The 22,567-nt window shown below is 41.3% G+C and overlaps 2 protein-coding genes across 13 annotated transcripts in view; one reads left to right on the forward strand and one right to left on the reverse strand.

Annotated features, from left to right (window-relative positions):
• Positions 1-12,528: 12,528 nt before the first annotated feature.
• Positions 12,529-15,864, reverse strand: TIGD4 (tigger transposable element derived 4). The gene has a single exon (XM_074589667.1). It carries the CDS (start codon positions 15,548-15,550, stop codon positions 13,988-13,990), a length of 1,563 nt encoding a protein of 520 aa, XP_074445768.1. The 5' UTR covers positions 15,551-15,864; the 3' UTR covers positions 12,529-13,987.
• Positions 15,865-15,908: 44 nt separating this feature from the next.
• Positions 15,909-22,567, forward strand: part of ARFIP1 (ARF interacting protein 1) — a 45,068-nt gene continuing 38,409 nt past the window's right edge. For 5 of the 12 annotated variants that reach the window (XM_074589670.1, XM_074589675.1, XM_074589669.1 and 2 more), the window contains exons 1-2: positions 16,014-16,152; positions 20,478-20,557. In XM_074589670.1, the coding sequence (XP_074445771.1) occupies positions 20,480-20,557 (78 nt within the window). In that variant the 5' untranslated portion in view covers positions 16,014-16,152; positions 20,478-20,479. Of the gene's footprint in view, positions 16,153-20,477; positions 20,558-22,567 lie in introns of all 12 variants that reach the window. The other 7 variants (XM_074589677.1, XM_074589679.1, XM_074589673.1 and 4 more) reach the window with 4 other exon arrangements.

Raw genomic sequence — 22,567 nt, forward strand, 5'->3', positions numbered from 1 at the left:
GGGCTCAGCTTTACTTTGGGCAAAATCCGCAGCTGAAGACTGCACCTCTGAAAGGACGACCCCTCTTCAGCAAAGTCATCTTATTCAACCACCAGCGAAACACAGCGTCACTGTGTGATGTAGGTAGTCCCAGGCAGTGCCTTGGGCGGGTTTGCCCATGAAATCTTTCACCCACCATCTTCCAAGACTCCTACCATTGAAATCTAGGTGAGACTCCGTGAGATGTACCTTTCTCTCAATGCAGGCTGGATAAAGGTGGGATGAACCCCCCAAAGTACAGCTTCAGGGTTTGTTTGGGGGGAAAGCCTGTGCTTATCTCAGGGCTACCAGATTCATGTTCCCTTTGGTGGCTGAATAATAAGTGTTCTGTCCCAACTTTGCAAGGTCTGAGCGCTCCCAAGCTCCAGCAGTGGCTGTGCACACCCCACTCCCCCCTCACCCTCCTCTGCTCCCAAAACTCTCTGTTTTAACATGGAAACCCTCATCAGTTGGACCAGGAGACTGTGCCCCACTTTATTTCAAAACTATGCAAAGCACCCTCGTGAGACAGGAAGCCGCGAGCATCTCAGACAAGCAGCCGAGGCCTGCCTAATGCAGTTCTGAGAATCACGTTTTCAGGCACTTCTATTAATTCTGACAATACCACTATTGTGACAGAAATCTACAATTTATTAATCTCTTCTCTTTGGATCCTTCAAGGCCAGTGATGGAACGAAACTGAAATAAAATGCATCAGCTTGTAAAATGGCTTGGGTCAGTTTCCTGATCTTTTATGGAGGAATAAGTCAGGGTTTCACCTCTTTGCAGAACAGCACAGGGAATTATTAGTTAAAGGTTTGTCTCACTCTTTGAAAATAATTATGTAAATGATGCATTACAATGCTTAGGGTCTAGGGTGGAATTAGAGACTGAATGATTTCAATATAAATTTTCTGCAGGGTTGCAATGTATCCCAAACACCTTTGGTATAAACAATCCAAGATAAACTAATGTAAGGAACAAGTGGTTCACCCTGCAATGCTGTTGGCAGGGGAAGGTCCCCTTCCAGTCCCCACCAGAGGTTTGGGAAGATGCCTGACCAGAACCAGACCCCAAAAATCGTGTTGCATGCGTATGGATGTAATAAGCTACGTCTTGTGCTCAAATGCCTGTTCAGAACAGGAGGTGACTGCAGACTCCAGTATCAGGAATAAAGTCGTCTTGTATGGAAATGACTGCGTAGGCACAGGAGGGGAGCAGACCTCGCAGTACAGACAGACACAAGACAGACAATACAATTGTAACGCTAAAAAGAGTACCTGCTCAATTTGGAAAAACACTTCAGAGAATGGAAATTCTCTGTGACTGCTCCCGGGAGCAAGAGAAGAAACAGTGCCTGGGTGTCCGGCACGAGGATCAGAGCCTTGTCTGGCCACAGGCTTTCATGCGCCAGCTCAGTTCATGGACGCACAGACGCCAACTTAAATGGAAAAAAGACATCGGGCGATGAATTATCTTTACATGAAATGCCACCACTGCATGCCTTACACGGAGGTGCCTACTCACTAGTTGTCACTTTCAAGTCAGTGTTAGCTTAAGATTTGTCCTGAAAAAAACCCCACAGTGCTCTATAGAAATTGAAACATTTTTCTTAAAGAGATAATAAGAAGCAAGATTGACGGAGTAAAGGACTGAAAAAACAAACATAAATCTGCCTTGAGTGTATTTATTGGTGAATTTAGTAAAATGAAGAGTAGAGAATCAAGATACTTTCCCTCAAGTAAACTAGAATTTTTTTAAACCCTTCTAATTTTTATTTCTAGGGTGCTTCAACTGAGGGATTGAAGGTTATTTTCTCAGCTGTGAACAATTCATAAGAAGAGAATAAAATCTGAAAAGCACATTCTTGCAGTAATGCTCTACCATAAGAAAACACGTCAGCACATCCAAACTGTAACGTGAGTACTAAGATTTTTCCAGCCACACCTTAAGTATCTGAAGATGAACTTTGATGTCCTAAAATAATGCTGCTTAAAAGTTGCTTGATACTTTTTTAGGCTGTGGCAGCTCTCATTTGATCCTCCCATCTAAGCCTCCCTTTCTCTATTCTTGAATTAAAATGTTCTCTACTTTCTCCTTTGCATATTTTCACTGTAATTACTCAACTTTACTTCACAAATAGCTAATATGAAGTCCAGACTAAAAAGAAACATTAAAGATGAGCTTTTTTAAAGCTACTTAGATACCTAAAGCTGCAAATAAGCACTAACATACATACTTTGAAAAAGTGTATTTTCCTAGTTGGTCATTTAAATATCTTTAAAGAATCTAAGCCAAGTGCCCAGTTTGAGTCTAGCGTTATGACCCACCCTTTAAAATCATGGAGACAGGCTCCAATCCTGTCTTAGTCCAGCTCTGGCAGAAGCTGTGCACGTATTTAAGCATTTAAATAGTTCCAGTGGAATCAAAGCGACGGCATCCGGATGAAAACAAGAGAGATATTAAAGGAAAAAAGCGTGATAGTCTGTAGAGAGATTGTATTTATAATGTGTATGCCAACAAGAGGCTAAATTAAGGCTGTGTGGATGGCTTTCAGCTCTGCGTTTCGAGCATGTGCCTTTTTAACTTCAGGTCCCCGTACAGAAAATCGTCGATGCTCCTGAAGGCATTTTTGCACACTCTTTTATGCCAGTAGAAATGAGGACAGAAGCAATGAAGCATAGGTGGTTGTTTTAAAATGGAGCTAAGTATATTTTTGAAACAAGATTTTTAAAAATGTATGCAATTAAACTATTTTTTATGTCACTGGTTTGAGCATCACAGATGCTGGTATGTGATACATCCCTTTGTCAGTGTGATCGTATTAAGCACACAGACTGCTAACTCTGTGAGTTTTCTACAGCCTTTGCAATGCCAAGGACGCTACTTCAGGAGTTTGTAAACTTCTGCATGGTTTCTCAAATCATTCAGATGCCATGCTGAAACCTGGCAAGCCACATACCTGCACCCTCATTTTCACTAGGCAATGCGAGTAATATCTTGCCTACAATTCTTATTTCTCTGAAAACAGTGCCCTGTCCCAACACAGGGTGTATTTAGTCCCTGACCAGGTCTTCGTGCAGCTAATATTTTTTTTTCTGATACTTTACTCATCCAAAATGCCATTGCTCACAACCCAGGGAGGGATATGCTGAGTGGAGTTATGGCAGCAATCACCTTTTCTCCACACCCTGTGTTTAAATCTAACTTTCAGTTCAGTATAGCCGACTATAGTGCTGCAAGTGTAACTTGCAGGGAAAAAAAATCAGAAATTTTGCCTTGTGTCTTTTCTGCTACTTTATTTTTGTTTCTTTCTCCCTAAGATATGCCTTTCTTCATTCCTCATGAGAAACTATGGTGGTTTATTACATTTTTAAAGTAAGTTTATGTGTTTATTCTCTTCATTTAGTCTGAATGGCTCCATATTTAAGTTGCAATATAGCTGTCACTTAGTGTAACCTTAAGAATTTGATTAAGTTGTGCAAGTGCTGAGCTTACCAAAATGTCACTTGGTGAAACCTCATGAATTTGTACATATTATAGAAACATTGAGTTTGCCAAAATACAAGCAGCTGTCTATGTCCCTTTCCTCTTGCTCGAGTCTGGTATGGGAAGAAATCCTTTCCAAACAGCTGGGTTAGATGTGCTGTAGCTCATTTTCAGGTAGATCCACGTTTTGACCAGTATCTGTGACACCAGCGCAAGTTGGCGTACCTTCACTAGATTTCTTTTTTTGGTTCCTGGAGAGAGCTGTAACAGTGAAATATACTTCAGGATGGGCTAGCAGTCCGAAGAGCACTATTAAAGGTCTCTTCCAACCCAAATGATTCTATGATTCTATACAAAGTGATACCCTTTGACTCCCATGGCTCCTTTTCCATGTACCTACCCATCCCGCAGTCACACCTCCGTGCCAAAGTGTAGGTGCACCAAGCGTGATGTGAAGCGAGAAGTTCCTGGGCCTGACAGGCTGCTGCACTGCCTTTATGCTGCTCTCCAAAGAGTGATCTACTGCCAGAAGGTACCATGTTTGTACCTAGGTGTACCTTGCGTACGAGGCAAGCAATATTAAAATCCTGCGAGAATTGCTATTCGTCCGGTTACAGGCAGCTGCATGAAAAGTAAAAGAGGTCAATGCTAATGGCTGGTAATGAAACCCAGGATGGAAAGAATCACAGTTATGATCCTATAGGAAACAGAGGCTTCCTGGAAGCAAACGTATGATTCCTCTGTTAATCCATTTTGATTCTGACTGCTTAATTGTGAAGTTTTACATCTCCTGCCATGTCTGAAAGGTTAATCCCCACATAGCTTGAGTCTACAACGCCCTTGAAAGTCAGTGAGGGCAGATCTCTGCCTGGTATAAATTCTTATAACTGTATCTCGACACGGAGAGAGGAACGCGGAGTTCATTTGAGGTCCACAACTCATTCTTTTCCCATTAGAGCTGGAAATGCTTTTAGAGAATGCAAATATCTGGAACTCAAATAAAAGCAAAAAAATGCTTGCCAAATATAGGAGCTATATTTAAAGCCTGTAAATCAGGCGTGTGGGTGGCACAGAACTATCTCAGGTTTCTGAACTGAGATAGATCTGTGCCTGGATCGGATCAGGCAGGCGTCTGACGGGGAATTTTTAATCTCCGAGGAGCTGGAATGGTAGACAGGAAGGAGAGTGCAGGATGAATGATGAAAAGCAAACCAGTACCTGCATTTCTGCTTTCTGAAGATGTAATCTCACAAATATGTGCTTTGCCTGAGGAGTCGGCATCCTCGGAGAAGCCTGGCTCGGCCCCCTCGGGAGGCAGAGCAGCAGTTACACCTCCCGCTGGCTGGAGCATAAGGGCTGTTTTCCATACATTGCAGCGTTTCCTCCTGATTCTTGCAGACTAATACGCTGGCAAACACTAGCAGAGCTCCCCATAGAGAAGGCTGTTCAGAATGATGGTGCTACCCCCTGTGAGACTGCACCAGTGCAAGCCACTGGGTTCTCTCCTCTGTGAGATGAGGTGAGAAGATGAAGAAACCCGAAAGAAGTTTTAAATTTGTAAAGCTTCCTAATCCCCATTCTAAATAATCCCTTAGGAAGCTTACACTAATGTAAATTTCATATAATCTTATTGCCCAGGATGATACCTGCCATCCCAGCATTAGTCCTTGACAGATCAACGCTAGCACTTAACTAGGAATACAGGTTTGCAGCTGCACATGTGCGTTAAGGCTGGCGATAGATAATGGTGTAGGTATTGTTAGGGAATTACCAAGTCCTGTAATTTTCCTAAAGCCTCTTGGTTGCTATTTAACCATGAATATTTAAGATGCAATCGCAAGATGGTTTCTAACCATCCAAGCATCAAGTTTCCCAAACGCTCTCCTTTTAGGAGTAGTGGTCAAGTTGCTGGCATTAAATTAGATTTTGACAAATCTTTGAAAGTGCTGTCTGATTTAGGGAACTGTGCAGGTGGCCCCTTATAGTAAAGTTACTGAGTCCACATGGGCTGAACAAAGGCCAGGTAAGAATGTGACATAAAAACTACAAGATTCATTGTGCACTTACTTCAGTTTTACCTTTTGTAGGTCTGGTTTCTGCTGCCAACTTCTACATGCTACAAGGGTATGAAGCACGACATTGCCAAACTGGCAAGAAAAGCTCAAGTCTTAAATCTCTTTCAGTTCATGAGAGGATTTCCTTGGCTTTTTGAAAAAATTGGGTTGGTAATGGGGCACGTAGGGAAAACCCTTCTGATGGGGCATAGGACAATCCTTTATAGCCATTCAACAAGCGGAGCCGAGAGCCTGTAGCTCTGTCTGCCTCTACTTGTCTTTTCCGTCTTGCTGTTGCATGTCTACAGTGTATGCCATGTCTGCTCCTGCTTCCCTGCAGGTGCTCCCCATACATGCACTGTGCCTGGTCGTCTTCAGCTCTCACAGGGAGAATTTGCTAGAATTTGAATTGTAATGTTTGTCTGTGCCGTGGGTCGCACGTACATGTAACGCTCTTTGCCACATTTTCTCAGAGCTGTAAAACTGATATCCGTCATGCCAGCTTTTCAAAAATAGTTCAGTAGTTGTTGGGAACTGCACGTCATAAGTATCTCTAACCCAGAGATCCCAAGTCCGTTCTACAAAGTGTCTCTCAGTAATTTCTGAAATGCCATGCCAATCTTCAAGCTCATCTGACTCTTCCTGCAACTTCTAGACTATACAGAAACACTGCTCTTACACAGAAATGCTGTTTCAGCCTTGCTTTGTCTCTAGGCAAATTTCTATTTGCTTACTGAATGTAGGTGAGCGGTACTGAACACAGGGACGCGCGGTTTATGCAGATCATGCCTCCTTAGCTCCGGGAAAAAAACCCTGCATCAATTAATTTTGAAGACGAGCTGAATTATGGGTGGCCATTTCTTGCCATCCCAAATTCAGAAAAACTGTGGTGTTTTCTCTCATATCAACTTTCGTGGCTCATTTGTGTTTGAATGTGGACTTTCAGAGGACTCTGAATATTGATTTTGAATAAAAAGTTCTGCTTAACCTGAGTTACAAATTCTCCTCAAGTTCCTGCAGGGGAATCTCAATGGACCAGGACCTTCCCTATTAACTCCTCTTTTTTTATGATCTACCTGCTTTTCTCCATGATCTCAGGCCATATGAGCTGTCTACAAAGCCAAACAGGGCATAAATATCTGAAAACTCACAAACAACTATTGAAACAGGAAAAATCAGAGTGAAAATAAACAGCAAAAAATGTAAATTCAAATAAAAACCTTGATAGAAACTAGCTAAGGTCTGACCTGGCTTTCAATCTGATTTATTTTATAAATCAGTTTAGATCAGTTAGATATGTAAACAAATAGCCCCAAACTTTTTCTTAGTGCAGGTTTTGTCTGTGGGTTTATTTTTTTTATGAGCTTGAAAAATGAATCAAGTTCACGCTGGTGATCAGGAGTGCAAAAGAAAGGCTCAAGCAAAGGAAAGGCTTGAAAGTGCTAGGAATAAAGAATGGGAGAAAACAAAATGCAAAAAGGCAAATTAAGGGAAAGTAGCATACTTTTAATCAATACGCAAGCTTTGATCTAAAGGTATCATGAAGACACACCAAGTGAAACAAAAAGCAAAAAACTGGTTGTCTCCAGAAAGCATTAAATATTTGGGTTTGGAGAAGAGAAATAGACATCGAATCATGGAAAGGAGGAAAAGGGAGTTTGAAATGTAGTTTAAACATTAGATGGGGCCAGTAAAAGAGGAGGGAAGAAAGATCCAAAGAGCTGAGGTTAGGGGTATGATATTTAGAAATGGAAATGTAAAAGTGAACTGTGGCAAGGATGCTCTACAGGCAGATAAGAGTAAGAGATGAAAGAGAAATAGGAACGCTTTAGATGAAGATACTAATTGTCAAATTAAGAATCTCAAAAGTACAGATCAGAAGGGACCACCGACAGAAGGAAAAAATGGAGACACCTGAAAGGAGAGAAAGATTACATGTTTTATTACCAATTCTCTCACACATCCTGGGCAACTGCTGGAAAAAGCACCACTCACTCTCCTCCACAAAAAGAAAAGACAAAAAGATATGTGGACCTAATAAATGTTCTTGGCTCAATGACACAAGGATTTGGGAAGGCCACTAAATAAAGCAATGGAGAAATTAGGGCCTGAGATCACGAGCATGTGTACCAAGAGGGTGAGACTAGCTGATACATGAGATGATTCAAAAATATCACCTGCAAAAGATAATATTAGAAATAGGGAGAGTAAGGAGAAAAGCCGGAAGGTTGTGCCAACAACCCTACCATTAACACTACAATTAGCAGGATATCAATGAATATAAAATGATAGAAGGCAATGGATGAAAAAAGGTGGAAGAGGAAAGCAATACAATTTTAAATAGCGAAATATCACATTGTATCATTTATACAGCTTAGAAGTATAAGGTACCACCACTGCTAGAAGAAAAGCCGTGGTTTCAGTAAGTTGTCTCCTCGTATGCGTGATGCAGTGGCAGCCCCACAGCACATGTCTCAAGAGAAGTGGATGACTTCAGATGAGAAATCCAGCAGCTGGTTATCACATGTGGAAGCGATCCTTCTTAAATACCGAGTGTTCTGCAAGAACTTCTCCAGAGAATAGAGCTCTTCAGCTTTGCTACTGAGCAGGGGCCAGGAGAGCTGAGACTTCTTACCACCCTCCTGGGATGCCTCTATCAGCAATCCCAGGCCCCGCAATGTTTTCATATGTTATGAATGGTGTTTCATTTGGCGTTTGGGGTGAGGTTGCACCCTCCATCTGTTATGGTTTGAGGAACCCACAACAATTTGTTGTCGTTTAGACAATTATTCTATCACACAATGACCCTTCCCCCACCTGGGAAGGGGAATCAGGGAAAAAACACAGAAACTGGAGGATTGAAATATAAATAGATTTAATAGAATAAGACAGATAATTAACATTAATAACATTGAAGAAGCAATATTGATCCCAATACCAATATAAAATACACAAGGATTATACTCAGCCCATTCTATGAGCAGGAAGCTGGGCACTCCCAGCAGGGGACAGCAAATGTCGGACACTGCAAGAGCTGCAGCTTCGGGAGGAAGGGAAGGGCTCAGGGGTCCGGCACCAGGTCAAGAAGTTCTCCGGATCACAGCCATCAAGGGAGAGAGAGAGCTTAACAGCAAACTTTCTAATTTATGTTGAATATGATGTCCACGGTATGAAATAATCCTGTTGGCCAGCCTGGGTCAAGTGCCCAGGTCTCGCTCCTCCTCATCCCTGCACCTGGTGAGATCGAAAACACTGAGACCTTGAAACCCACATCCCATAGCTGGCTATAAAGTAAATATTTTCATAAATCCAGATACTAGAGTCTTTTAAAAGTGCAGTTTTTCCAAGTGTTAGAAGAGAAATTTCTCCTGTGACACCATTGTATCACAACTTTCTCAGACAGATGAGATTATAACCAAGTGGTTATTGTAACCAAGTGATTATAACCAAAGACTCACACAGTCACACAAAGCAACACGAGTGCAGGAGAAGTGGAGGATGCAAACCAGCTCTGGAGCCCACCTCCCCGGTGACATGGCTGATGAGCTGTGTGCAGGCTCACAGTTCGCATGGGTTGTAGCTGTGTGTGGTGAGGGGATGGATGGACCTGTTCCCCTTGGTGGAACAGAAACACGCACAAGGCTGGACAGTTGCGCCAGAGGTAGGATGGCATGGAAGTTTAGCAAGAATGTGACTTTCAGCTGAAATACTGTAAAACACAGCAAGGCATTTTAAAAACTGTTGTAAATACTGCATCTTCTCGCTCAGCAGATCGGGTAATTCAGTGTGGTTATTTGTTCACTTTACTGATCACAGTAATTTGTCATTCACACTTTTCCACTCCACTCAAGGAGCAGAGGTGACACAGCTCTGAGAAAGTTAGCAAGATGCTCCTCCTTTTCCCACTCTGCCATAACGCAGAAGTTGTACGGTTTAACGAGACTGAGACAGCTAAACAGCTGCAGCTGTAAGAGAGAAAATACGTCTCAAATGGAGGAACTCTAGTTGGCAAGAAGGGCAATGAGCTATGCCTGAATTAGTAATCCCATATAACAATTATGTGGTTATACCACAGCCAGTTATGTCAGTAAAACAGAATCGCATCTCTATACATCACCGCTTTAGCAATACAAAAGCTGTGTGTAAAAGCAGGCCGTTGGACATAAAATTGTCATCTTTTCATCTGTTGCAAAGATTTTTCTATTGTTAAGAATGTATCGATAAGAAGGACACTGTCACTCATCAATGTCACAATAACTCCAATTACAAGAGAGTTGTTTGCTTATGAATTGACTGATTTTGGTTCTGATTTTCAAGAAAGGAAACCCCAAAATGGTCATATTAAAGCATCTGGATACAAATACTGACTTCCTTGCTTAGATATAAAATCTCTTCTCTGGCAATAGCCCCAGTAAGAACTTTGCAAAGTCCTCCTTTGACAATTGTCAAGTCCTCCCAAAACCAGGAAGCACCAACTTTTATTGATATTAAAGCAAGAAAATAATGCGGAATGCTGCCATTGCATGCCATGGCTGCCCGGTCACCACAAGTTTTAGTTAACTGTTGAGTAGGACAATATTCATTCTACCATTTCAGTGGACACAACCACCAAAAAATCTTGAAGGTATTTTACTAATATTTTAGTGTTAGAATTTAATTGACATTTATGAAATCGATGCAGTTAAATCTGACTAAATCGGTTCCTACTGTTCATTGAAAATTAGCTGCCTATCTGAGCATACTTATACTTTCCAGGGTGGTAGAGAGAACAAAGGAAAATGATCTGAAATTAACTGAAATTAATACTTGCATGTGGTTGCTGTTTTCTACTGCAAGAATACTAGCTACAAAGTAGTATGGCATTTCTAAAATTAAAATCACTAAAGATTCTGCGTGTTAGAGACCATCATTCTCAAGCTTTGTTTAATAAATAACGAGAAACCATCTACTTATTTACTCCCTCCAGATTCCTTAGCTATCAAAATGTCACCGATCTTGGATATGGAGGCACATATGGGTTGCTCTCCTATAAATCCCTGACTGCCCCCTCACTTCCGTTTTTGCCTAAAGGTGCAAAAACTTGTTAAAGTAATTTCCTTTTACCTTTAGAGGTGAGTAACATTCCTTTGAGTGACAATTTTAAAAGGAGATACGGTTTTATAGATCTGAAAGGCATCCAGAACCACACACAAAAATCAGAAAGAGTGTTGTATTTATTGCAATTTTCAAATGCAGATGTATTTTGAAAAGCATACTTAATTTTACATATTATTTGTCTCGAGAATGACTCTGAGGATTCTTTTGATTATGTCAAAGATCTGCTTTGGCCTTGGTTTGGAAACTACTTATATTCTTAAACTTCATATTTATTTTCAGTTTGCACTTCTAAAAGTAACTGTGGGTTACTTAAAGTGACCTCACTGACTTGATGCCAAAGCACATAATTATTATCTAGCTATAGCATAAAGTACAAAAGCGTACAGAAAAAAAGCACATAGATGTCCAAACTAGTATCTGAAGTACTAAAGCAAATGACAGCCTTAGTAATCTACCTTTTCTAGAAGAGGTTCTTATTTTTAAATATGGTGCAGTCCAAAGCAATATTCTTACTCTCCCTCCAATAGATACCACGCCAGACATAAAAAGCCTCTGTCCTGAAGGTTTACCTAGACAATGTAAAAAAAATCTCTAGCTCGAGCTGTGTACACAGGCTGAAATGACTAACATTTACATAGCGTACCAATTCCTTTTCCACTGCTAGCATTTCGGATCTGAGGAGTCGGCACTTCCCCGTGAACAAACACCTGAGATAACAACAAGCTTCAAAATGGATTTCACGTGCTATTTGGGCTCCTATAAAATTTTGAAAGCTGTAGTATTAGAACATAAAGTGTCTGACTTAAAAAAATTGTTTTGGTGACTGCCTTTTAGCTTGGCTTCCTAGGAGGCTGGGAGAAAGTCATACATTCTCTAAAGATACAGGACTTCGATGGGTTGTATGTTTTTTAAAGCAAGTTCCACAGTTCACCTTCAAAGTCCAGGGCAAATCAGTAAATCCTTCCTGTTGTTTTCATAAGGGAGTATAACAGCATTCAGTAATTTATTTTCTTTGTCATCAGCTAATGATGTTATGTCAAATCTCCTGATTTTCTAAGCCTCTTCTTGCAAAGACTACACTTCTTGTACATTGAACCCTTGTTTAACCAAGGTTTGCTGCCTACTTGCACAAGTCTTTCTCACTCAGATCAACCTTTTCACACTGAGAATTCTCTCAGAAGGAAACAGAGAATCTCCTTATCTGCATCCTGGGCCGATGAGGTCCTCATGGGAGTTGAATCTTAAAGAATATACAAATTTACTATACAGGTAACAGAAACCTTTTCCTAAACTTGTCTTTAGCAGGAGAAGCTGCTGCAAAGAAAACCATGGATTTTAAATGAAAATATTACTGTAGGAAAATTATCTGTAGGGCTTTGTGGGACTTATATGAACTTCAAATAAACTTAGCCAAAATAAAATGTACTTCTCATAAGCTTGTGCTAAAGTATTAAAGCAAGCAAAATGTGTTGATTTACTTGACACAGCTTCTGAATTTAGAAGGCTTTGCATATGTATCTTAACAAAATTAATAGTGAACAGAGATAATACAGAGGGGTACCTCTTTCACAGAACCTATAAATCTCTGTGTGGGACTTTATTTGTTGAAATTTCAACAGAAATTTCTTACTTAATCAGAATATCATTTGGATGGAATTCATATCAGATATTGCATAATAAGAAAACAGAAGTCCGTGGGGGCTTTTTGTAATGTTCTAGTAAAACATCCATAGCCATATGCATTTTCTCACTGTCACTCCCCGCTCCCCACTTTGCACTGTTCCAACAATTGGATACATTTTCTGAAATGCTTTTAGAAAAGGATAAACTGTGCTCCCCCAGAAAGAACAGTAAACAAAGCTTTAGCCAAACTATTTATTGAAAACTAAATATTCAAGTAAGCAAGAGATTGTTTCTCATGATTTAATTATAGGCACCATAATGGATTCTTCATTACACAGGTTTCCTAAAGGGCTTCCATAAAATATTTTATACTTCCACTAAAATAGAAAAATTACTATCTCTAACTTTTTAAAAAATTAGAATTGGTAGATGTGGAAAATGTTTAAAACATGTTTTGAGAAAAGTCACAAACAGCACGTCTCTAACAAATTGAGATTTTTGGCTCTGGTATGATTACATTGCTTGAACCCCATACTTAAAGACGTGTAAATGCACTGTCATTTACTCACCTTCACACTGCATTCATGCAAACATTCATGCAAACCCCTCTTAATGGCACCCATAATAATGAACTGCATCGATGCATTGACTCCTACAAGTAAAGCCTTCAAGTATAGTAAATAAAACAAGAGTTCAGTAAAGTTTTGAGTGCAGATACTGCATAAGCTGGTTTTTTTTTCTATATTTACTGTAGAAACACATGGAGTTGCACAGAAGGACCTACATCAAATCCTAACACCAAAAAGGCTGAAAGGGAGAGAATGACCTTCCTTTTTGACCTCTTCAAAGACCAAGTAAAGGTTTGTTTGTCTTTGACTTTTGGATAAATGATTATGCTATTTGTGTGTACCCACACATGAGCAGCTTTAAGAAAAAAAAAAACACGTCCAAAGCTACTAACTTTCTGCTGTTCATCATCTGCTGCAAGAATAAAAGATGGCCAGAATTCTTGAACAAGGACCAAAAAAATTTATTTTAAAAACCCCTTAGTTCTCTGAACTGAAGCATGTATTTTCTGTGTTATTCAACTTTTTCTTTAAGTATCAAAAGCACCAAGCTGCTAAATATTTACCGTTCCACTGTCAACAATACCAAAGACGCTGGTGAAATCATCATAGAATCATAGCATCATAGAACCATAGAATGGTTAGAGTTGGAAAGGACTTTAAAGATCATCTCGTTCCAACCCCCAGCCATGGGCAGGGACACCTCCCACTAGACCAGGCTGCTCAAAGCCCCATCCAGCCTGGCCTGGAACACTTCCAGGGATGGGGCATCTACAACTTCCCTGGGCAACCTGTTCCAGAGCCTCACCACCCTCAGAGTAAGTGACTTCTTACTCGTATCTAATCTAAATCTAATGCTAATCTCTTCCTGAAGACAGAACTCCAAGTGGGCACCAGTGCATCCTGAATTAACAAACCGCTCAAAGAATTGCTTTTGCCTTCACTGTACTTACTATAGTTATAATTTTAAAGGTTCAACTTATTTCCTCTTTCCACCCCAAATTTTGTGTTCTTTCCTCTTCATTTTGTGGAAAACTTAACTTCACAGCCCTTTTTCATAATTTCCTTTTGTTATATACATCTAGGCACCTGAGCAAGGCACACTAGAGAAGATTGCAACAACAACTGTTACTAAACTGCCTATTTTTCTTCGATTATAGTTTCTTTTTTTTCAGTTACTTGTTGAATAAAATGCTCCAGGTCAGCTAGGGAATCTTGAAGAGAATCATTTGTGTCTTGACTTCTGAGAAACTTTCGAAGGGTATCTACAGCACTCAAAGCCTCATTTTTTGATGGTAAAAGTTGTTCAGCTCCCTGAAATCCATCACCTTCATCAGCAACAAATGTCCCAGCTTCGTCTGATGTGGTTTCTTCGGCACACATCCTTTCATTATTTGTGGGCATTTCACAAGTTACCAAGCCATCATCTAGAGCTGCATATTCCTCCAAAGATAAACCTTTTAGAAACTGCACTCCAGCTGCCTGTGCATGTGCAATCAAATCAAAATCACTTTCAACTTCTGTGTCGCTATCATTTGCCTTGGTTTCTAATTTGAATCCCACTTCATCGTAACTTTTTACAAAAGTCACTGGTGTTACTTTCCTCCAGCACAGGTGCAACATCTCAATTGCATCAAGAAGTGTCAGCATAAACTCTTTATTACCTTCTACACAGTCAATGAATCTCTTGGTAAGACAGTGCCTGTATTTAAGCTTCAGACTTCTGATAATCCCTTGTTTCATAGCTATACATGAAGAAGAGTCTGGTGGACAGAACACTAATTTGACAGACTTCAGGTTCTTTACTTCTGTGTGTGCTGGGAGAGAATCAGCAAGAATAACAACTTGCCGCTGCTGTGCTTGAAATCTGTCATCAAGTTTACGCATCCACTGTTCAAACACTTCTGAAGTCATCCACGCCATATCATTTGCTTCATAATCCACAGGTAGCGACTTTACATCTTTGAAAGAGCGTGGACTTTTGTTTTTTCCTATAACAAGCAAACGAAGTTTCTCAGAGCCATCCATATTTGCACCCACCGCTACAGTTATTCTCTCTTTGCTTAGTTGACCTACAGAACAAGTTTCCCCTTTAAATGCAAATGTGCTATATGGTAACATCTGATACAACAATCCGGTCTCCTGTATAAAAAACATGTTTTTCGGCTGATAATCATTTAAATAGTAAGGCAGAACATTTTGATACCAAGGAGTTGGAGCATTCACTGTAGTAGTAGCAGCTGCTTCTATAGGCTGAGCTCTGAAAACTAAGCCATACCTTGACTTGAAACGATCGAGCCAGCCATTACTGCATTTAAAATCACTATGTCCAAGCTTCTGGGCAAAATCATTAGCCTTGAGGCGCAACATAGGACCGTTTACCGACACGTTCAAGCACTGAGCCATTCTGTACCACTTCACCAATGCCTCCTCCAGGTCAGTATAAAAAGCAGTCCTTAGCCTTTTTCTTTTAGGATCAAATCGTAAAGATTCAAAGGCTTCCAAGACTTTTTCTTTATTCTTCATAATCGAAGACAAGGAATTCTTCTTTATGCCATACTTGGCTGCGATCTCTGCCTTTTTCTTGCCACTCTCCACAGCACTTATGATGTCGATTTTTTCCTCAATAGATATGCTTTTCTTCCTCCTTACTACGGGCTGGGGCAGAGGACTCCCCGAAGCCTCTGCCATGGTACTGAGCATCCGTACCCCGGCAGGCACGCTCCTGCTCTGACGCTTTTTTGCTGTGGGCGCCTTCAGTGAGGCCGGTTTTCAAGACTGCACTCTGATCTCACGGGCATGGCACTTGGCAGAGGCAGGAGGAGCCTGATCCCGGTTATAGCTGGCACACACACACACCAGTGGCGCAAAGCTTAATTCTGCAAACGCCCTCGGCTGGGGAGCGTAGCGTAGCTCCCCAGCCGAGGGCGTTCGCAGAATTAAGCTTTGCGGGGCTGGCCGGCTGTATTCGGGATCAGGCTCCCCAGCCCCTCGCAGCAGGCCTAGCACCGCGCCTCAGCCCTGACCAGGCCCCGGCTCTGGTTGCCATGGCTACGGCTCGGCCGGGTCAGCGACCATAGAGAGGCGCGCCCCCGCAGCCTAGAGAGGCCGCTGCCCGCCACCGCCTCCCGTCAACCGCCTTTCCGGCCAAGCGTTTCCGGCTCCTGCTGGTACCGGAGGAGGAAGAAAATAAAGCTGGAGAGGGAGCACCGGCACCGCCCCGCCCGGTTTCCTCCGTCCCCCCCTCCCTCCCTCCGTCCTGTCCTCCCTTCCCCCTCAGCACGACGCCTCCGGGGCGGCAGCAGGTGAGGGACGGGGCCTTTAGGCCCCAGGTTCGGGCCGGGCCTGGCCCAGCCCGGCAGCAGGGCTGTGGGGGCCGCACCTCGCCTCCCCTTGCCTCCCGTTCTACGTGTGGCACCGCGGGAGCGGCCTCCGTTTCCCCACCCGCCACGGCAGCTTCTGAGTGCGAGCAGCGGGCGGCTGGGCCCGTGGGCGGCGTGGGACCCCTAGCGGGGTCCACCCGGGGGCTGCCGGCGGCCGCTTCGTCCTGCCCGCCGCCCCGGGTGCCCTTGCCGCAGGGGTCGGGAGTGCGGTGCTGGTTGGGGTCTGCCCGTCTCCTTGCCTGTTTGCGGGGGGCCGGTTCCGGCGGGTGGTGGGCACCCGGTGAGGTCTGGCACAGCCTGAGCTTGGTAGGAGGTGGGTTTCGTGGGAGAGAAAGGGAACCTGATTGTTGGTGGAGGAAGAAAACTCTAGGTGCTGCATAAATTTCATGCCCCTGGGACTTATTCCACACCCTGACAATTACTCTTTTAAGTGTTCCAATTTGTCTCTTGCAGCTGGCTTACTATTCTTAAAACATGGAAACACTGTGGTGTTCTGTGACAAGCAGGTGTTGCATCTGGTATTGTTGACAAACTGTATGCAATTCTTCTAGTGTTGCTTGTAGTACATGTTTGATCTATCATTTTTAACTGAAACCCCTCATAGCCTTTAGTATTGCATCCCCTGAACTGCATGTAATTTCAGCCTCTTAGGTGTGCTTTTTATGCTTGGTGGAACTGGTTACAAGAAGTTAGCACTTGCAGTCAGTGGCTTTGTTAGCTAAGTGTTGATAATCTAGAGTAGATAACAGAAGGGTTCTTTTGCAGAGCTCAAGAAGGATGTCATTTGACCAGTGCAACTCCAAACGACTGTGTGAATGATACAGAAGTTTGTGTATATATGTATGTATACACGCACAGTTAAAATTGTAAGGGATAAGTAACACAGAAAAAAGTTAGATTGGAAAAAAATGGAAGCTGAGGCAATATCTTGATCAGCTGCTTCTTTCTATTTTGGTAGAAGTTGAAACCATAATGGGAGCCCATGCCTCAGCTAATCTGGAGACAAGCAGAGCGTTGAAGTGCTTAGGGGCAGGCTGACCGAGAGTAGGGAGTGTGGTAGTGACAGCCCTGTTCTCCGGTCCTTATCTCCATTGTGTTTTATAACTTCCAAGCATAATTCGATCTTGCAAGTGGAGCAGCCAGGGAATTCAAGAGCATGAAGAGGAAACTATGGTGTGATTGCAGCAGGAAATGTTTAACACAGTTCTTTATATTATTTTTTAAAAGGGATTGATTTTGATCTTGACAAGAATTAGTGATAGTCTTCTTAGTTAGAAATTGAAATTAAGAAAATATGTGTTAAATCATTATTTTCCACCAGCACTTGCATTTTCTGCAGTGTTACAAAAAGTGTTACTCCACTTATCTGTGCAGTGGAGTAATAAGACAACAATAAAAGTGTGTAATAAACTTTATCTGGACAGAAGATATCTTGCTTTTAACTTATTGATGATTAATTTTAGAGAAAAACTGAAGTGCAGGACCCAGTGCATCCTGCTTAGAAAAAGAGGTGTAATTGTTAAGAATTCTGTGGTTCTTGTTTCTGATACCATAAGTCATTTGCTTAAGTAATGTAACTACATTAAGAATAAACCCCATATTCAAAACAAATTTATTCTTGATGATGTTTAATTCATATTTGCATGAATAAGCAAATATAAACTTGCCTTTTTCATGAAAAGTCCATAAGTGTGCTCTTATAACCACTAATTATAATTGGTTAAATGTCTCAGAAGTCTTCATCCCAGAGGAAGCTTAGTATGTTCTTTCTAAGTTTTTGCTTTGCTTTTTATTTTGCCAGTTGAAGAAATGATATATAAATCCCCAGGACTTAAAATTTGTGCAGTTTTATTTATGGGTGAGCATAGCTTAAAATGACTGAGTTTGTAATCTGAGATGCGTTTAAAGTGGCCTTGCCATGGGAGGGAGGATTCTCAGTTTATTCTGTCTGCTCTGTTCTACTCTAGTACATTATTTGTGTGGATTTGCATAATTGGTCTAGTGGGGAGAAAAAAATGAAAATCCAAAGGGGCAGGAGTGATGAGGTCAGGGCTTTGGGCTTAAATTCATGTTGGAATATGGATCAGGCATGTTTTTTCCAAGTAGAACATCTCTGAGTTGCAGCTGATGGTAACTAATGTCCTGGTAGACTGAATAAGTCACCTAACATGTTCTAAAGTCATGGCTGCTTTAGTGAAAACATAATTGCTAATGCAGAATTCATATGGTACTGAAGATTAGCAAGCTCTTATAAAGAATGGCTCTTTCTCTGACACTGCAAGAGAAAATTAGGAATTACTGAAATACAAAAGTTTATATGCATTTCTGTAATGGAACCTTAAATATAAGTAAAATATATATATATATGTAGATGCCATGTTTGCCACAATTTCATGCGAATGTCTTAAATTCTGAATCTTCATAAACATGTAGAAAGGTTTTGTCCTTACATTCAGCATTGATGTTTACATCCCTATTTTTTTGTTATAAAAGCAGTTGTGCAATTCTGTAGTTAAACTAGACTGTATGGTTAAACTTTTTACAAAAGCCACCTTTAATCTATGGTTTACCCCTTACTGTGTCTTAAAGTTGGTCAGTGTGATCCTGCAGAGCTGTGTTGATACTGCTTGCAGGAAAAGAATACTATACAAAAAATTGAGGAAGGGAAGGTTGTAATGCAAATGGTGAATTAATTTGGATTTTAAAACTTGAATTATTTGTCTTTACGTAATGTCTTTTAAGTGGGTTTGTGAGATGGTTCATGCCTCTAGATTAGGTTGAGTTCTTAAGGCTGTCAAGAAAATATTTTTGCTGCTTATACCATTTAATAGTTTTAAACAGTGTTACTGTGGTATGTAAGTTTGTGTGTGAGGTACAAACCTAACTCCAGGATCAGCAATGTGGTGAAACTGAGGTACAGATTGCCTTAACTAAGTGTGCACTACAAGACGAACTTAGCTTCTTGTTTAACCAGAAGAGCAAAGAAATCACACTTACTCTTCTAGTCCATAATGGACATTTTTTATCTACTCAGACACAAGCTGTTAAGAATGGAGGTTGTTTTCAACCACAAGCAGAGTTTGGACAGGACTGTGTGGGAAAGCAGCACCCCTGCTGTACGGTCTTTCCTATTCGAAAGAATTGTAGAAAATTAAGAAAGATATATAAAAAAGTTATACTTAATTACTTTGAAAGGAATTTTGTATTGGTTGGAGAAAAATCCAACTTCGTTCAGTGATAGCCCTGACTGAATTGTTTTTCTGGACACAATCTCTTATGTGTTTGGTTTTCCAAAGGAAGGTAGTAGGTTATCCAGTGTAATATGATATAGATAGTTCAGTTTCTCAGCCTTTGTGTCCTTATTTCCCTTGTCATGTGAGCTGCTTACCTTATTAATTATTTGCTTTAATTAGAATGTTTTATAGCTTGGAAAATACAATATAAATAGTGATCTCTGGAATTTTTCTTAATCTGCTATGTGGCTGAACATGTATAAAATGGTGCAAGACAATGAATTGAAGTCACGTGGGATTATAGTCAATACAGACTTTGTTTAATTCTTAATGATTGGTTGTTTCCTCCTCTCAAACAGCTGAGTGAATTGCAGTGTCACCTGTAGATACCAGCTATTTGAAATTAGATTTAGATACTTTTCTTATTTAAGCTATATTAAGTATGTAACTTATCTTTTATAATCACTCTACTCGCAGACCTGATTTCTTGCTCATGTTGTCAGTGTTATCAACTTTCTTTGCTTCTGTAGGTGAGATTTTTTTGATAATAAAATGAAAGGGATTCTGTTTCTAGTTCAGCATAACAGACTGAGTAGCTTCCTAGGTTCCAATGGCTTAGCATCAATATAAATTTGCAACATTTGCATAAACTTCGTGTCTTAACAAAATTGTGATCTTTGCAATGCTAGGATACAGTCGGTGTATTGTTGCAGGTGACAGTAAATATCAGCTGAAGAACCTTGTTTGACTTGCTGGTTTCTATGTTGCAAGCTTAGCTGTCTGTGCGGGGAAGGCTGCTTTGGCTATGGGAGTTTATGCTAGACTATATTCCTAGTCTTTGTTAGATTTGGGAGAGCTAAAGCGCTGATAGTCATCAAGAGAGGGAGGTTTCTCTTTGCTTTAGCAGATCTTGTAGAAGAAATGTTTTCTGAAAGCCTGCTTCAGTTTCTGTAAGGTGCAACACCCAGCTCCTGTCACATCAATTAATGCATGCCAAACCTATTTTATTTTCAGGTATGTCAGAACACAGCAATGAATCCACAACACTTGATGAATCTCACCCAGCTGCAGAAGAGGTCCAGTCTGACTCTGAGGTGATTGGGTGATAGTTTTATTAGTGTAAAATCAACCAATCCCACCAACAGTTTCAGACTGCCAAAAATTCTGGTATACATAGCACAATGAAGTTAGTATGGGAATATGAGCTCATGCGCGCTATCTTGAATGGGTGGGTTTGGTTTTGAGACACTATTAAGAGCAATCCGATTAATTCATATCAAAGGATTACTTCAACCAATAGTCTTTTGCTGAGCTGCAGTATTTGTTTTGCAGGCTGAGTAGATTTAGGTGGGGTAGAGAGTCTGAAATGTGTAGGTGCAGCAGGAAGGAAGGGTTGGTACTTAAAAGGCAGCAGTCTTTGTGTGTGTAACCTTGCTATAACAAGGCATTCTATCTGCTGCTGGAGTGGTGAATCTTTTTTCTTGGGAGCTGTTCTTGTACCTTCATTGTGGAGAAGTCTGTGACTTTTTAAAATAATAAACAAATTCCTAAGGTTCTCGATAATAAACAGATGTGCTTGGGAGGCTGTTTCAGAAAAATGAAGAGTAAATGTTTCCCTGGCTGCTCTAGAGTGAGAATGAAAAAAGGTGATGCTGAATTTATCATAAGAGTTTCAGTACCAGTGAATTTTCTTAAAACTTTTTGTAAAAACAGAATAGTGATTCCATAGATATTTAGTGTATCTCCAAATCTGATATTTGTGAACAGAGGTGTGCTAAGAAGAAAGTTACTAAAGAATTAATATCTTTTTCTAAGTGAAATATCTAGCTCAAACTTCATGGTTTTCCATAGTGCTTATTTACTTTAGACTCTTCCTACATTGGATAAATCTTTTTCTGAGGATGCAGTTTCTTTATATACTTAGTTTAAATCATGTTTTGGAGAACAGAATTGAGTGGGTACCCATTCCCTTTTTGGGCATAGGTCACCTTCTTTGAGTATGCGGTGTTTCCGCAGTCTTGGTTGCTGTACAAATACATTGTTCTGGCCCAGGAAAGGGGTGGGGGAATGGGGGAAGAGTTAGAGGTAAAGGGCAAAAAAAAAAATAAATCAGGGGCAGGGGGGACACAAGGACTTATTCTTGGCAGCAGTGCTAGCTTGGACTGTTGGCTAAAATGCAGCTGGTGATCTCTTGTTATGTCTGAGCCAAATTAGCAGCTTATACCACTTCCCTTTTTCAGCTGCTCACTTAATTTCTTTAGTGCTTGTCTGACCTCATTGCAAACTGATCCAACTCACTGAAACTGCGGAAAATTAGCCTGGTGAAAAGGTCCATTGCCAGGCCAGTGAGTTTAGTCTGTTTGCTGTGCAGTCAGGTGAGTGAGCAGCAAGTGTTGTGGTTGGGAGATGGGACACTTGTATTGCTTGTAGTAGGGACTGGAAAGGGGCAGGATGGAATCATAGAATGGTTCAGGTTAGATGGGACCTTGAAGATCATCTAGTTCCAGCTCCCCTGCCGTGGGCAGGGACACCTCCCACTAGACCAGGTTGCTCAAAGCCCCATCCAGCCTGGCCTGGAACACTTCCAGGGATGGGGCAGCCACAACTTCCCTGGGCAACCTGTTCCAGTGCCTCACCACCCTCCAGTAAAGAATTTCTTCCTAATATCTAATCTAAATCTCCCCTCTTTCAGTTTAAAGCCGTTACGCCTCGTCCTATCGCTACACTCCCTGATAAAGAGTCCCTCCCCATCTTTTCTGTAGGCCCCTTTAAGTACTGGAAGGCCGCTAACAAGGTCTCCCTGGAGCCTTCTCTTCTCCAGGCTGAACAACCCCAACTCTCAGCCTGTCCTCATAGCATAGGTGCTCCTGCCCCCTGATCATCTTCATGACCCTCCTCTGGACCCGTTCCAACAGGTCTCTGTCCTTCTTGTGCTGAGAACTCCAGAGCTGGACACAGTACTCCAGGTGGAGTCTCACCAGAGCAGAGTAGATGGTGGTTTAGTTCAGACATAACATGAAACTGAAGTTAGCAAGTAATTTTTTTGCATTCTCTGAAGTAGATATGTAGGTTTGCCTCAAGTAGAAACACCGAAAAAAGTCTAT

The sequence above is a fragment of the Larus michahellis genome, chromosome 5 (assembly GCF_964199755.1).
Source record: "Larus michahellis chromosome 5, bLarMic1.1, whole genome shotgun sequence".
Classification (NCBI taxonomy): Eukaryota; Metazoa; Chordata; class Aves; order Charadriiformes; family Laridae; genus Larus; species Larus michahellis.